Here is a 14,469-nt window from a genome sequence, read left to right as displayed (position 1 = left end):
CACCCACTTCCCACTAAACATGCTTCAGTTTCTATACTGAGTCCTGTCTCTAAATTCAGACAGTGGGAACAGCTAATCAAACTGTCATGGCCTGGAGCCAATTTGAATATTATGTTGTGTTTACATATTTCTGTGATGACCTGGATATTGCTTCCATCCCAATGTAACTTCCTTTTCAGCCCAAGCGTAGATGGAATTCCAGTTTTATTAACGTGGCAACAAACACACTGCTTGTGCAACAGAAACACAGCGATCTCTACCACCATTTGCTTTTCTTTCAGGAATCAGAGACGCTGTCTCAACTAACTTCCTGACATGGACAAAGGTATTACTAATTGGTTTATATATTCTGTCATAATAATTCAAATCATTATTTGATTTAAGATCGCTAGTATGCTATTCTCAAGCATATATAGCAGAGAAGACTTGAGGTGAATTTCTCCTGGCCTAGAGTAAGTGTATGTTGGTTTTACTGCATCACCACCACCTATATGTATCTACTGGACTGAAGAGGCTAGGGGCATAGAGACTGGCATGGAGGTGGTTGTAAATTAGAACAACCTCTCACATGCTTTTAATTTTAATGCATAGGCTGCAAGAACTCTGCTTAGCATGTATGTCACCTACTTCTCCAGTCAGCTCTGAAGAAATTATGTGATAGCATCTGGATAAACTCTAGCCTTTGATGGCTAAAGTAGTTTCCACAAGGAGTAAGCAGTCACCTCAGTGTTGCAGGCATCAGAGCAGCATCCTAACTTTTCATGACCAAACACTCTAATATTGGTGCTTTCTTTTTTTTTTTATTTCTCTGGACAGACATACTCTTGTCTTTTCTAAAGGCTGAACAGCCCCAGGACTCTCAGGCTGCCCTTGCATGTCCTATGCTCCAGATGCCAGCCACTTTGGTGGCCCTTCAATGGACTTCTTCTAGTATGTTAATGTGGTACTGGGGAACCCAAAACTGTACACAGCATTCCAGATGTGATTTCACCAGTGCTGAAGAGATGAGATGGATCAATTCTCCCAATCTGCTGGCTACACTCTTGCTAACACAGCCCAGGACATGACTGGCCCTCTGTATTCCAAGGCACAGCCCCAACTAATGTTCAACTTATTGTCCATCATGATCCTCAAGTTCTTTTCTGCAAAGTTTTTTCTAGTCACTCAGCCCTCAGCCTGTACAGCTGAATGTCATTGTTCTGTGCTGGATCCAAGACTTTGCATCTGTCTTTTGGAAACTTAATTAAGTTCCTGTGAGCCCATTTCTGTTTAGGTCCTCACAAATAAAAGCTTTGCTCTATACCTTGATGACTGCTGCCTCAGGTGATTTGTTGTATCATCCACAAATATCTGCTACTTTAAGTGCTCCAGTGGCAATCATACTACTAATATGTACATTAACAGGGCATTTTTTCCCAAATATATTAGAGTATACCATAGCCAAAAATCAATCCACACTACTAAATAATATGATTTTAAAGGATACCCGGCTTCTCTGCTTGCATCAGTGGCTTTGGGTCACAGGAGCGGCACAGCAGTTGGCTGTCACTAATAATGAACACTAGATTGGTGTTTGAAATCTTCTCTGCATGATAAAGTCTGAAAAAAAAGCCAACAAAAACTTGTGTTTAAATGAAGCAAGGAAATCCATATTTGAGAAGGACACGCAGTATTAGAATAAAAGTAATCCAACTTTACAGATTCAATCTGCCTGCTACTGTTTACCTCTTCCATTAACGAACAGCAAGAAACATTTACAACAAATTTTATGATCTTTTCAACATTTCCATGGTTCCCCCTTTCAACGAGACTTATTAGTGAAAAAAATGGAAAAGAGCATAAAATTACTTTAATCAAGTTAATAGCTAACTCTGTACTGCTACAACAGTAGCTGTACTGAGAAATAAAATCAGTCCAGCATTAATTCTTCCCCTAACAACACTGAGAAAAACCCCATTCACAAAACAAACCAAACAAATCCCCAACTCATAAACCTGTCTGTAAGAAGGGAGAGAAAGAGCTATAGGGTATGTATGTTTCGTGCTGGATAAGCATTTTTTGTATTTTTATGAGCGCATAATTCCACAAAAGGCCTTTAAGTTAGTAGGGTCATTTTCAATTTCTAAATAATTCAATAGGCAGTATTATACCTTTAAGCTATAGATACTACACTTCATGCCTTAGATACTAAAGATAAGGATAATTCTGGATTTTTAAAGGATAATTTTCATGTACAATTTAGTTTTACTGGAAAGTCAGACAGACCCTCAAAAAAAGCAGAGGAAAAATCTTAGTATTTCTTAGTCATTAATAAAATATATTCTGTCTGTCAAAGAGAGGTAAATTCAGGACAATTTAACAGGTTAATTGCTTTTAATAGATTCTAAATACATTTTCATACACATATAAAGTAACAAGCAAATCTTTTCCTACAGCTGGTTACCACTCTACATAAGCAGAATTTTATTACTTAGGTGCTAATTGATCAGATTATTTCTGAAATTTCACAGATTATGAGTTCGTACCACTGATCTGGTACAATAAGAGGAAAACATATCTATTACTTAAATAACAATGTTTTTATTATATATCTGGTTGTTTCAACTAGATAAAATTGTCCTTTCATACTCATTTCCACACTGTGGCACTATTTTTGCAATATTAGGGTAACAATTTCTGTAGTCTTTCAGTAAACTGAACTAAAGAACTCTTCTGAAAACTCCCTATTACAAAAAAAACCCCACAAAACTAAAAACAAACAAAAAAAAACCCTGCAAAAACCAAAACCAAACCCCAAAACCTCAGCTTAATGAGCTCTCTGCACAACCAGGTACCACACAAACACATACTAGCAACATGGAGGAGGAAGTATAGAAGAGGGAAAAAATGTCTCGATGTTTTGTCTGTATTCTCCATTCTGCCTCTGTCTTTCTTTCCTGGCTTGAAATACTGTCTTAAAGAAGTTTGAAATCTGACTGTTAATTTTAATTTCCAAGACACTTTCGGGAAGTCCTAATGTATGCGAACTTTCAACCCAGCAGGCTTTTGTATCAAATGCAGAATTAGGTCCAAGTTGCTATGTTTCTGAAGTATCCAATTTTTTTAACAAAACATTAAACGTCAGCTTAAATGAGCACACAGAGCCTGAAAAGTAATTCTTTTAATCACAAAACAAAACAGTATGGTTTGCTCAATAAAGACCCACAGCTCTTAGATCATCAGCACTATTGACTAGAAGGTAAATCTGAAGATAAATTGTGTAATCTTCTCAACCATCAAAAATTCCAATACACAATCAGATTAAAGAAAATAATCTCCTGAATATTGCAAAATGCCTTTAGGTTCACATAATAAATTAAAATTTAAAAAAAATTGTAACAGATAGAAATACAATCTTACTGGAGCATATAAAGACTATAAGCCAAAAATTTGACTAAAATTTTCTGTAATTCTTGAATTATTACAATCAAAATTAATTCTAAACAAATACAAAGAGAATGCAATTCATCATTTTACTGCATGCATATTTCTCTGTCTTGCTTATGTAAGCTTGGTGTAATTAATCCAAAATTTATTTTTGGTTCTTATAACAGTGTCATTATCTTTTTTAAAATAAATGAATATCCAAAAGTTATTATTTATATTGAAGACTTTTTACCTGGAGCAGTTTATACAGTCTACAATCCCACCAAATGATTTATCATCATTTTCAAAGAAATACTGAGTTTGCTCTGTGATACAGCTTGTTTTGGGCAGGGCAGCACCGAAATCATCATCTTCCATATCAGCTGACAGAAAGAAGAAAATAAATAAATAAACAACGACATTTTTAAAGTCACAGGTGCAATGGGGAGATCCAAATATGGCCCCCAGCCTAGATTCTTACCTTCTACTTCATTCAAAGTTGATTCTCTAACATTCTCTTGACTTACCTGCCTCAAGGAAACGTGGAAAAGTCAAGCTCAAAAACAGCTGCTGTAAGATAGACCTGAACACAGAAAGACAATACATATTTGTTAAAGACTCTTTGTCTTTATATTTTAATAGATCCTTAAAAACTACGCAAAGAAGAGTTATTAACAACAAAATCATCACAGATTATTATGCTTTTGCCAGTTATTAAAGCTGTGTTTCTCTAAACCTTACAGTTTGACTCTGATTTTCTTTTCACACTTTCTCCCAGGTCTTCTTTCATACTAATCTTTTATTCTACTGTTGAAATTTGATACCATTTGTGCCCATAACTCACATAATGGAAATATTATCATGCCATCCATGTCCTCCTTTTATACCTCTGAGGAAGGTGGAAGAGGCAGATTGGCATTCCTCTAACACTTGAAACAACCAGAACTCCTTTTGAACACACTCAGCGAAAATGCTCCTGAATTAGATGCTTTACACTGATTAAGACTCATTAAATTGCTGAGAAGGAGATGAACACTGGAATATTACAAGTGTATTATAAAAATCATTACTGCAGCAGTTGACTTTTAAAATAATATCAATTCCTGCTCTTGAGGTATGGAATATATTTCCTCCCAGATGCTGCCAAAATACTTAGGCTTAAAGAGCTCCATTTATTTCAAATATTTTTCTTCACTCCTGATCATATTTTTCCTATTTTATTTACTTGAAGCAAAAACTAGTTTGCCATATACATGGCCCCCTTCTCCTCTACCGACCTATCAAAACAGGAATCACAACAGTTCGGTTCCTTGACTCCCTACTTCTACTTAAACCTTCTTAAGTTGTAGTTGCCTATCATCATATTTTAGGTTTCCTTCTACCTACAAATACTACCTGATGTCTCCTCATCTCATGCTGCACTAACACTTGTTCTGCAGAGAGAAGGGACTGTATAAATTTATTCAACCTCCAAGATTTTTTATTTTTCTCCTTATCCAGCATGATCCATGTGCAAAGAAACTGAATCTGCCTGCCACCTTTCCAGTGGAGCTATTGCCTGAAGGAGCTTTGGATTCATATCCACAGCTTTGTACCTTGAATCATCAGATGGATAGCACATCAACCGTTACGGATAAGAGACCTGATGCCATTCAACAGTGATGCAATTTGCTGACAGAAAATAGTTATCCTTCATATGGGCCTATCACAGAATGTACAGGGAACTGAGTGAAAAAGGCAGCCTGTGAAAACTGAAATCTCCTGAGTTAAAGAAGCATGATGGAAAAATGATATATATTCTCTTAACTACATGCTGATGTATTGTCTATAAATTTTGAAAATTATCACTCATGCCTTTATCCCACATTGTTGCCTGAAACACTATAGTTTTCTTTAACAACCTTGTTTCTCTTATTTCTCTGCATTTGCTTTTGCCAGGTGCCTCACTGAATCCATTTTTGGTCAGCCCTTTTCACTCTGCTTGCTTAATGGCCTTCTCTGCTTGCTTCTGACCTAGATTCCATTAAAAACATGTCCACAGAAAGTACTTTCATGTGGTACTTTCAAGTTACACACCACACAAAAAAAAAACCTCAGGTCTAAATTGAATCCAGATCACTAAGTCTGATTTGAACACTGATAAACTGAAGTTTCTCTGTTTGAGAAGAGCTCAAGTTTCTCTTCTGGATTATTGCCCATCTCCAGTTTTTGAGGTTTGCTGTTGTCCAAGAAAACCAAGATTTTTTCTGTTGCTCTTAACAAAATGTAACCAATAATAAAAACCATCATAGAATCATAGAATCATTAGGGTTTGAAGGGACCTCTAAAGGTCATCTAGTCCAATCCCCCTGCAAGGAGCAGGGACATCATAGCCTGGAGAAGAGAAGGCTCTGGGGAGACCTTATAGTGACCTTCCAGTACCTAAAGGGGGCTTGTAAGAGAGACAGGGAGAAACTTTTTAGCAGGGCCTGTTGTGATAGGATGAGGGGTAATGGTTTAAACTAAAAGAGGATAGATTTAGACTAGATAGAAGGAGGAATTTTTTTTTTTTTTTTTTTTATGGTGAGGGTGGTGAAAAACTGGAACAAGTTGCCCAGAGAGGTGGTAGATGCCCCATCCCTGGAAACATTCAAGGTCAGGTTGGATGAGGCTCTGAGCAACCTGATCTACTGGGGGATGTCCCTGCTCCTTGCAGGGGAGTTGGACTAGATGACCTTTGAAGGTTCCTTCCAACTCTAACCATTCTATGATTCTAAATAGTTCAGTACTTTTTTTCACATTCCATCTCAAAGAATCAACTAATAATTATCATAAGAACCTTTAACTGGACTGTGCCATCAGATAACATATTGGTTATCCTGCAGTCTGAAGCAAGACTTCTTTACATTCTGTAATAGAGAAACTTCATGTGTTTTTGTAAAACGATTCACTGAAAAGCAAGCATTGATTTTCTTAAGATATCTTGCTGGAAAAATGGAAAGATAAATAATTCTAAATGTAATAATTTCATCTGAACATTCGTATCTGCCAATCAAACTTAGACCATTAATCCCAGCTCTGCTTCCTGAAGCTGCTTTTGTAGAGTCAGAACACACAATGAGAAAACCTGTCAAGAGTAGTTTTGAATTCAACTATTGACAGATGCTGAATTTTCCAAGAAGTCTGGAGACATTGCTAAGAATTTTCACCATGAGAAACTGCAGAACTAAAGAGTTCAGTGCAGTTTGAGGCATAGGGAGAGACTAATACAGTTTCAATCTACTGAGTAATTCTAGTTTGGACATAAAAATTTCTGACACACTTGCACTTACCAAGCAGCTGCCGAAGCCCACCATCCTAGATGCAAAATATCTGTTATCGTAGGCTGGGAAAAAAATAACAGAGATTATGTTATTTGTATAAACACTTGCAGTCTTTTAAGGGGATTTCAATCACCACATAAGGGAATACTAACCACATAAGCAGAACGAAGTCCAGCTCCTTGCTTTGGTTCTTCTTCAGGATCACAGACCGACTGATAGTCATACGACTTGTTAAAGGCATACAGGGACATGTTAATCAAGTTTCGCATGAGGCCAGGATCAATTTCACCAAAGAATCTTCCAATCTGATGAGAGACAATATACAGAGATAAATTAATGTATTTCCAAGTATTTTTCTCATTAAATAGTGAACAGTTCTAATTTTTTCCTGCCACTGTTTTTTCCTCTACTCGACTCATCTGGTTGTGCTGCTTACGTATTTATTTCTTTGACTATTTCTCTCCCAAAACCTTGGTTGGAGAACTCCAGTTAGACAGTAATTGTTAAATGTACTATCAATGAGACCACTCTGCTTGAGAAAGAACAAGAGAAATATGAGAAAGAAGGTGTGTGGATGCCATACTACTTGCCCTCACCATCATATGTCCATCGGTAGCCTACCAGCCTAAAGTCAGAGCACAAAGAACACAACTTCATAGAAGACTGACATCTTGAACCATAAACAAGACAGTGACAAAGACTAACAAAATAACTGTAATTTCTGATACAGTAAAATTTTAGTGATTTGGAAATGTTATTCTTAGAGTGAAAGTGAAATGCTATTTTTTGCTATTAAAACTCCTTCCTATTGTTTTTTATGTTCTGTCCTAAAAAAATATACATACCTGTTGTGTATATTCATCCCGATTTGACATCAAAAGAAATCCACCGTCATCAAGGATAACACAGTCCACATGCTATTATAAGAAAGTAAAATACATGTTGCAGGAAGGATTTGTCAAGAGAACACTCTGTAAGAAACTATTTTTTATTCAACACTTCAGAAGTATCTCCAAATCTATGTGGCTCAGGCTAAATCACAACCCCATAGCCAAGGGCCAACATTAAGCTATAATAAGTAGCACTATCAGTATTATAAAAGTTTTTACAGATCAAAGGTTTATTTGTGGCTTAATTTCATAGAAGTTCTTTTGTAAATTCTTATTTGCTCAATACTTTGTTAGCTCTAAGAGTGCTATATCTTTATTAAATCTGATTATAATTGAATCTCAACTCATAATAAGGGACTAGAACTTCCTGTGTGCTTCAGCCATGTTTAAACTCCTTTTCCATTTGCAACTTTTAATGGTAAAAATCTTAAGGGCAGACTCTCAGCTTGCTAGTCATGCTTATTTTCACTTGCCAAGGACTGTAGTGGCTTTCTTCCAGGTGTCAGGTGCAGGAACAGGAAGCCCACTGATTCCCTACACTTTGCACTTTGTAAAAGTTCCTTGTAGTCAGAGATTGGAAAGATAGTAATAAGGCCAAATAGATAACCTCCCAGAGTATCCTTTTTGCTGTGACTCCTGCATTTAATGATCTTCTCACTCCACAAAAGAACTCATGGAGCTCTCCTGAGCAGAGAAAGCTTTTAAGCACATAGCAGAATCTGATACTGTGATTGCCCCTGAAGCTGTACTCTCCTGAGTGCTAACAGAGGTATCTGATCCTGAATGGGCTGGAAACACAGGAAAGGAGGATGACTAATGACTGTTGAAGGGCACATCGCATATTCTGATGCTTTTGAGTTTGCATTTACTCTTCTCTAAGGTACTTTTCTTCTAGTGTTCCTTTTCTCAGTTGGTTTTTTTTCAATTACTCCCTTTCCTTACGATTTTGTTCTGAAAGTTACCCTTACATATTTCTCACGTTTCTTCATATCATTCTCTAATGCTATTACTCTATTTTTTTCCCTTCCTTCTAGTTCTCATAATCTCATTGCAGTGATTCTTGTAACAACTACTTCACTTGACTTTCATAACCTCTTTCACCCCCTACACTCCTAATCCTCATCTCTTTCTCAAGACACAAATGACTAAGTTCTGTTTTCTGTAAAATGAACGCTCAAATAATAAAGATAGAATAGTTGTATTAGATAAATCTAGAGAGAATGAGTGAATTTTCATAATCTGTCAGATATTCGTAAATTTAACATATTCTTACCATACTGTTTCTCTCACAGCCACAGATTTCACTGTTGCACTAAAAAACAGAAGTACAGTAATCTTAAAAAAAAAAAAAGCTCCAAAATAAACTGTATTCGGCAGTGATATTGATCAGACAAGAACAAGTATTTGATTTTCAATATCTGTATATTAATAAAAATTAATTTTGAGTGTCATTATATCACAAATAGCTCTGTGAACAACCTATATCCAGTAATTATCAGCAGCACAAGCTCTACTGTCTCTCACAAAGCCTCTGATATCCCTTTTTAAGAATGCTCAATGTATTAGAGATAAATAGCTCGAGGAACTTGTCAGGATGTTAGTGCTGGGACTATAAAGTAAAAGAGAAAGAACATGTGCGTTTCCATGTGTTTGAGATATGGAAAGAAAACTAAGAAAACACGCTGCCAAGTATCTTTTTTGACCATGAACTGCCAGTCATAAAGCATGGGAATCCCATGTGATAAAGGAAGCTCACCACCTCCAGTTAGCTTTTATGGCTTTGATTACTAACACGTTTTTCTCTTTTTCTTGCAACGCGTGTATACATATACACATAACTGTCTCCTTGCATTATGCTGTGAGCAAAACAACTACCAGATAATGCTGCAGTCATTAATCTCAAATAAATTCTGAAATATTCCTCTTTTTCTTTTTCAGTTATGTATTTTTGTCTTTAACTGTTCTGGCATTTAGGCAATCCATTTGCCTACCCATTGAACTAGAGCCCTAATACCTACAATGGCCAGACACAGTTATTGAATCCCTTAATATACAACCAACCAAGAAACATTGCCTCATTTAATTGTTCCACAAGTGTCTTCATTTTGTGCCTCTCCTTTCCCCATATACTATTAATCAGTTTTCCCTGTGATTTAGCCTTTCCTCCTTCCCATTTACACCTAAGCATTAGATGTAAGGATTGAAAGGGTTAAGCGTCTATTTCATCAAGTTCTGCCAAAAGGCTGTGATGTTAGTTGCAATACAAATTCTTACTGTTCACTGATTACCCATCCTCCTTATAAAATAAAAAATAGATTCATCTTTTCTCTGTTTTGTTTTGGTTTTTTTAAACCAATTATTTTGCAGATTTTATTCACTGCTGCAGCATAATATTAGCAGGGAGCCTAGTAGCTGGAATATGTGATTTTTCTTTGTCTTTACCCATGTTCTATAATTATGAAAGCAAGACATGTACAAAATAGAGTCTGTTTCAACATAGATTTATTTTGTGCATTTGTATGATTTAAATACCACAACTACTTGGCAACTACGCATCAGTGTGACTCTGGCACAAACAGCTATTAGACCTATTTCCATCTGAAGCTTTGAGAAATGCAAATAAAGTTCAAAAAAGACTTGGTCAATTGCTTACCAGGCTCTTGATTGTGGTTTTTGTGAAATTTTCCATCCAGCTGGTTGCGTCAATTTTTATTCCAACAACTAACAAGAAATACATGAAAGTCTTTTTTAGTAATTTTTTTTTAAAAAAGGAAAAAGGTAACTGTAGAGTCCTTAAAAAAGGAAAAAAGTATAATAATATCTAAATTACTAAACTGGAAAAAGATAAAACATGAGTTTTGCTCAGTTGTCTGACCACCATCATCCTTCATGAGACTAATAAATTAAACACTCTTACTCAAACACAGCTAGATCTTTGGCTTGATTTCCCCTAGCAAGATTAAAACAGTCTCAGAGAAAAGGATGTTATATAAAGTGAAGTTCCTTTCAAATCTCAATTAAATGTCTAATTCATTGTGGAGCAACAACCAAATAACTAATGGGTTTAGAGTTTCAGCACCACTCTGTCTTACCTGCTGGTTTCAGAAGCTTCCCATTAATTGTTATTTCCACAGCCTTGCTTACCATAATACCTGTTTCATAGCTATTGGCACCACTTTCTGAGAGTATAGAAGGGGAAAAAAAAAAAAAAAAGATTAGGGTGATATAAAAGCCCCTTGCTCTGAAACTGAAATTAATGATTATTCAAATATACAGACTGATTAAAAAAAAATCCTTATTCAAAAGCGCTGACCTAGTTGTCCTATGCATTTGTCACCTGTAATGGCTCAGGTCACCAACATCTAGATGACTAAGATAAATACTTTTCTCTACTTTTCTTCATTCAGTTTTTTGTACACGGTTTCACTGCTTCATAAAGTTACTGTGGCTTTTTTTTTTTTTTCTGCAAAGAGCCATGAATAGCTTTACACATGTGAGCAGCTCTGTTAAAACCAGGATCAGAGCCAAAGATTTTATCCTGCTGTCGTCTGTGTATTTTTCAATGCAGGGTATACTGACACCACTCACCAACAATTACTTCTCTGACAGACTTCACTCCGTTTTCAACACTGTTTAGTATGAAAAAGCAAGTTAAAAGTACATTCCTTCGAGATCTTTGAGGAACAACAAAGGCTTCAGGGAAACTAGTTAATTGCTTTGTTAATATTTTACTGAGAAAAGATACAATAAATAAGTACGAAATAACAGCAATAAAAGATCTCGTATGTTTAAGAGAGGAGTATGTCATTTGTGGCAGCATCTGCTTTTAGCTGAACTTGGCAAGGTTAATGCTGCTCACATCAGTAAGAAGCACTTACTATTGTGCATATACAGGTTTTAAATATCACAGTATTTCAGACAAACTGGTTTTAATGAATAACAGCAATCTGAAACAGAATTCAATAGCAAAGCTTAAATTAAGCAGTGGTGCAGGGGACAGAACTATGGACTCTGGACCCTTATACTCACTTCCCCAAGTTAGGTTTGGTGCTGAGGAATTATACAGAACTCAGCTCAAATAAGGCTTTTTTAGGTAGTGTTATTGTCCCTGAGAGCAATTTTCTTTCACTTCCTTTTAAAATAATTCCACCAAAGCATCTTTGTAGAGCAATGTTTCAGTATAATAAATGAACACCAGTACTCTGCAGGTTTTCAGCTTTGTTAATTTTGAGCATACAGGGCCAGGAGAGTCAATGACAAATTATGCTTAGTGCCGTCCTAGCTACCTTTTCATTAATAATGCATGACATCCCAAGATTTTTTTTTTTTTCCTTAAGAAGTGTCCCACTTGCATCCTTTTTCAGTGACTTCAACTGGTATGGGAAACTTCCACAAGTACACTTACATTTGGACTAGCTAGCCCTGACATTTCAAAGCAGTGATGACTTACTGTTGTAGTATGGAGCTGTGAAAATATAGTTGTCATTATCTAAACTCCTTTTGTAGAAGCTGACTTCATAAGTTTCAGCATTTTCCAACCAATCTTCTCCTGCCCTAATTACAGAAAAATAATGATCAAAAAAAAATATAGTTACAGCCTCATTAAAGCTGTGCTGCAAGGCTTTTTTTTTTCATGTTGGAAATAATGTGAGATTCATACGTATAATCCTCAGACTTTGTCAGCTTTCAGTGATTAACTGCCAAGTGTAATTAATAAAAAAAAACCTTGGGAAAATAAAAAAAGAAAATAGCATTCTTGGAACAACACAGATCATACTTCATCATTTTTAGATATATTGAGACAAATACACACAAAAAATATAAACAAACCTTTACAGCACATGCTATCCCTTGAGAAACCATCCAAAAATATTTTATTATTATTAATAACACCAAAACAAAAGAGAATTTGATTTTGGGAGTAAAATCCATTTTGGGGAAACACAAAATAACCGAAGAAAATAGATAAATCTGCCATTTACCAGTATACATGTACTGATGCCCTCACTATTCCCAGTCACTGATGGGGGTGTTTAGCTGATTGTATGACCATTTCACAATCCCTTTTTGCCCTTTGGTAATGACACATTTTTCTCTTTTGAAGTCTCTGGACCATTTGTTCTCCTCCTATTAGTCTAAAAAAAAATCACCTACTGCTTTACGGTATTTGGAGCCTGCCAGCCTGACAAACAAATGAGTGCTTAGGAGTAATTAGGGATTAGCATGGCCCCACTACTACTACAAGGGCACTGCTTTTACAACTACTCTACACTGATTAGAAACTTGGATGATAAGGACCAGCTATGGAAACAATGTTACAGATCAGTTTCAAGCAGTGACATAGGTAAAATCAAAGGAAACCAAGACATTAAATTCATTCAGTAGTTATCAGTACAGATTAGACTATAGGAAAAGTTGGTTTTAATTCAATAAATCCATTATTTAATATTTGACCCTTTCAGGTTTCAGAATCATCATATTACAGTATTTTATAATAATTGTTACCTTTTCGGGAACACTCTAGTAATTCCACCATCCGTAACAACAAATTGTGCAACAACACCATCACTGTAAATAAAAATAAGATTTAAAATGAAAACTCACTGAAATTCTCACAAGTTCCTATGTCAAGGATTGCCATTTAAGTGCATAACTGTGAATTAAATATCTATTCTGTGTAAACATTAACTGTATATCTGTATATACACACACATGCATATCATTTTATTATCAACCTTTGAAATGCATCACAAAATCAGAGTTAATAAAAAGAATACTTACAGAGACAGTTTACTCCAATAATTTTGGGCAAGTTCATTTGTAAATCCTGCATCCAGCAAAACTCTAATAACCATATCAGTATTACCTGTCAAAAAAAAGTTAAGACACTCATCTGAAACCATACAACACAGAGTTTCATTAAATGGCTAAAATGAAAGTTTGAGTTGTCAGGATGCTACAGCCACAAAAATTAGTCTATTTCTATTAGACATACTGTCTAACTTCAAATTACATCAAGTACTTACTGTTAAATAGATCCCTGAGACTGCTGACTTCACTTAAACTTCTCCTTCGTTGCATCCTAAAAAACTATCTTTGTGTCATAGGAATAAGCAAGGTGATAAGAGTACAGGTCCTAGTTCTGCAAAGGTCCTATGTTAATTTTGGAAATCAACCTACTTTCAAAGCTTGTTTTCATTCAAACACTTTTTATTTCAGGTGATGCAATGAAACACCACTTAGTTATACTTACTATTACATGCTACAAAAATTGACATAATTCAATAAATATATTTAAAACAATGAAGTAGTAGCCTCTCAAAAAAAAGCTATTTGCCCTCTGATAATAGGTACAGGGAAATAAACTAATTTTGAATGAGTAGCTTAGATGGATATGTCATTTTCAAGTATCTTTGAAAAGATGGTTTGAAGCCAGAGCTTCTCAAGTATCTTTTTCAGTACTACTTTGCAAGACAAAGTTCTAGGAATGATCAACAGGAGTAAGCACACACTTTAATTCAGATTTTACCACTATGGAAAATAAATTGGGCTAAATTGAAACTGCATAATGTAAAAGGAAAATCTGGCTCTTGATCTTCAATGTCACACAGTAAATCAGTGTTGGTAGATCAGACTGGAACCTGCAGTTCTCAATTCTGCCAAACCCCGACTGCTCAGCCTTGCTGAGGAGACCGAAAACTCCTCTTGGGGAAAAATAAAAATGAAATCCACCAACTTTTCTTCAATTTTGCTCCATAGAGAGCCATGACATGCTTTACGGTTAATCCTAAGTCTCAGACTCCAGAAAACTTATATTGAACTTTTTTTTAAAAAAGGTCTAATTCAATCTGTTCACAAAACAGATCAATTGG

General features: G+C 35.6%; 1 protein-coding gene across 3 annotated transcripts in view; it reads right to left on the bottom strand.

Annotated features, from left to right (window-relative positions):
* The window catches only part of CACNA2D1 (calcium voltage-gated channel auxiliary subunit alpha2delta 1), a 405,284-nt gene that overhangs the window by 14,881 nt on the left and 375,934 nt on the right, over window positions 1-14,469 (bottom strand). For all 3 annotated transcript variants that reach the window (XM_086745696.1, XM_086745707.1, XM_086745713.1), the window contains 12 exons: window positions 13,379-13,463; window positions 13,103-13,165; window positions 12,048-12,151; window positions 10,690-10,776; window positions 10,251-10,318; window positions 8,871-8,909; window positions 7,553-7,624; window positions 6,860-7,012; window positions 6,717-6,769; window positions 3,933-3,988; window positions 3,659-3,788; window positions 1,487-1,599 (listed from right to left, as the gene is read on the bottom strand). In XM_086745696.1, coding sequence (XP_086601822.1) covers window positions 1,487-1,599; window positions 3,659-3,788; window positions 3,933-3,988; window positions 6,717-6,769; window positions 6,860-7,012; window positions 7,553-7,624; window positions 8,871-8,909; window positions 10,251-10,318; window positions 10,690-10,776; window positions 12,048-12,151; window positions 13,103-13,165; window positions 13,379-13,463 — 1,023 coding nt within the window. The remainder of the gene's footprint in view (window positions 1-1,486; window positions 1,600-3,658; window positions 3,789-3,932; window positions 3,989-6,716; window positions 6,770-6,859; window positions 7,013-7,552; window positions 7,625-8,870; window positions 8,910-10,250; window positions 10,319-10,689; window positions 10,777-12,047; window positions 12,152-13,102; window positions 13,166-13,378; window positions 13,464-14,469) is intronic.

This window comes from Chlamydotis macqueenii, chromosome 1 (genome assembly GCF_036417535.1).
Source record: "Chlamydotis macqueenii isolate bChlMac1 chromosome 1, bChlMac1.mat, whole genome shotgun sequence".
Classification (NCBI taxonomy): Eukaryota; Metazoa; Chordata; class Aves; order Otidiformes; family Otididae; genus Chlamydotis; species Chlamydotis macqueenii.
The sequence above is the reverse complement of the archived record's forward strand: the minus strand, read 5'-3'. Positions and strand labels throughout refer to the sequence as shown.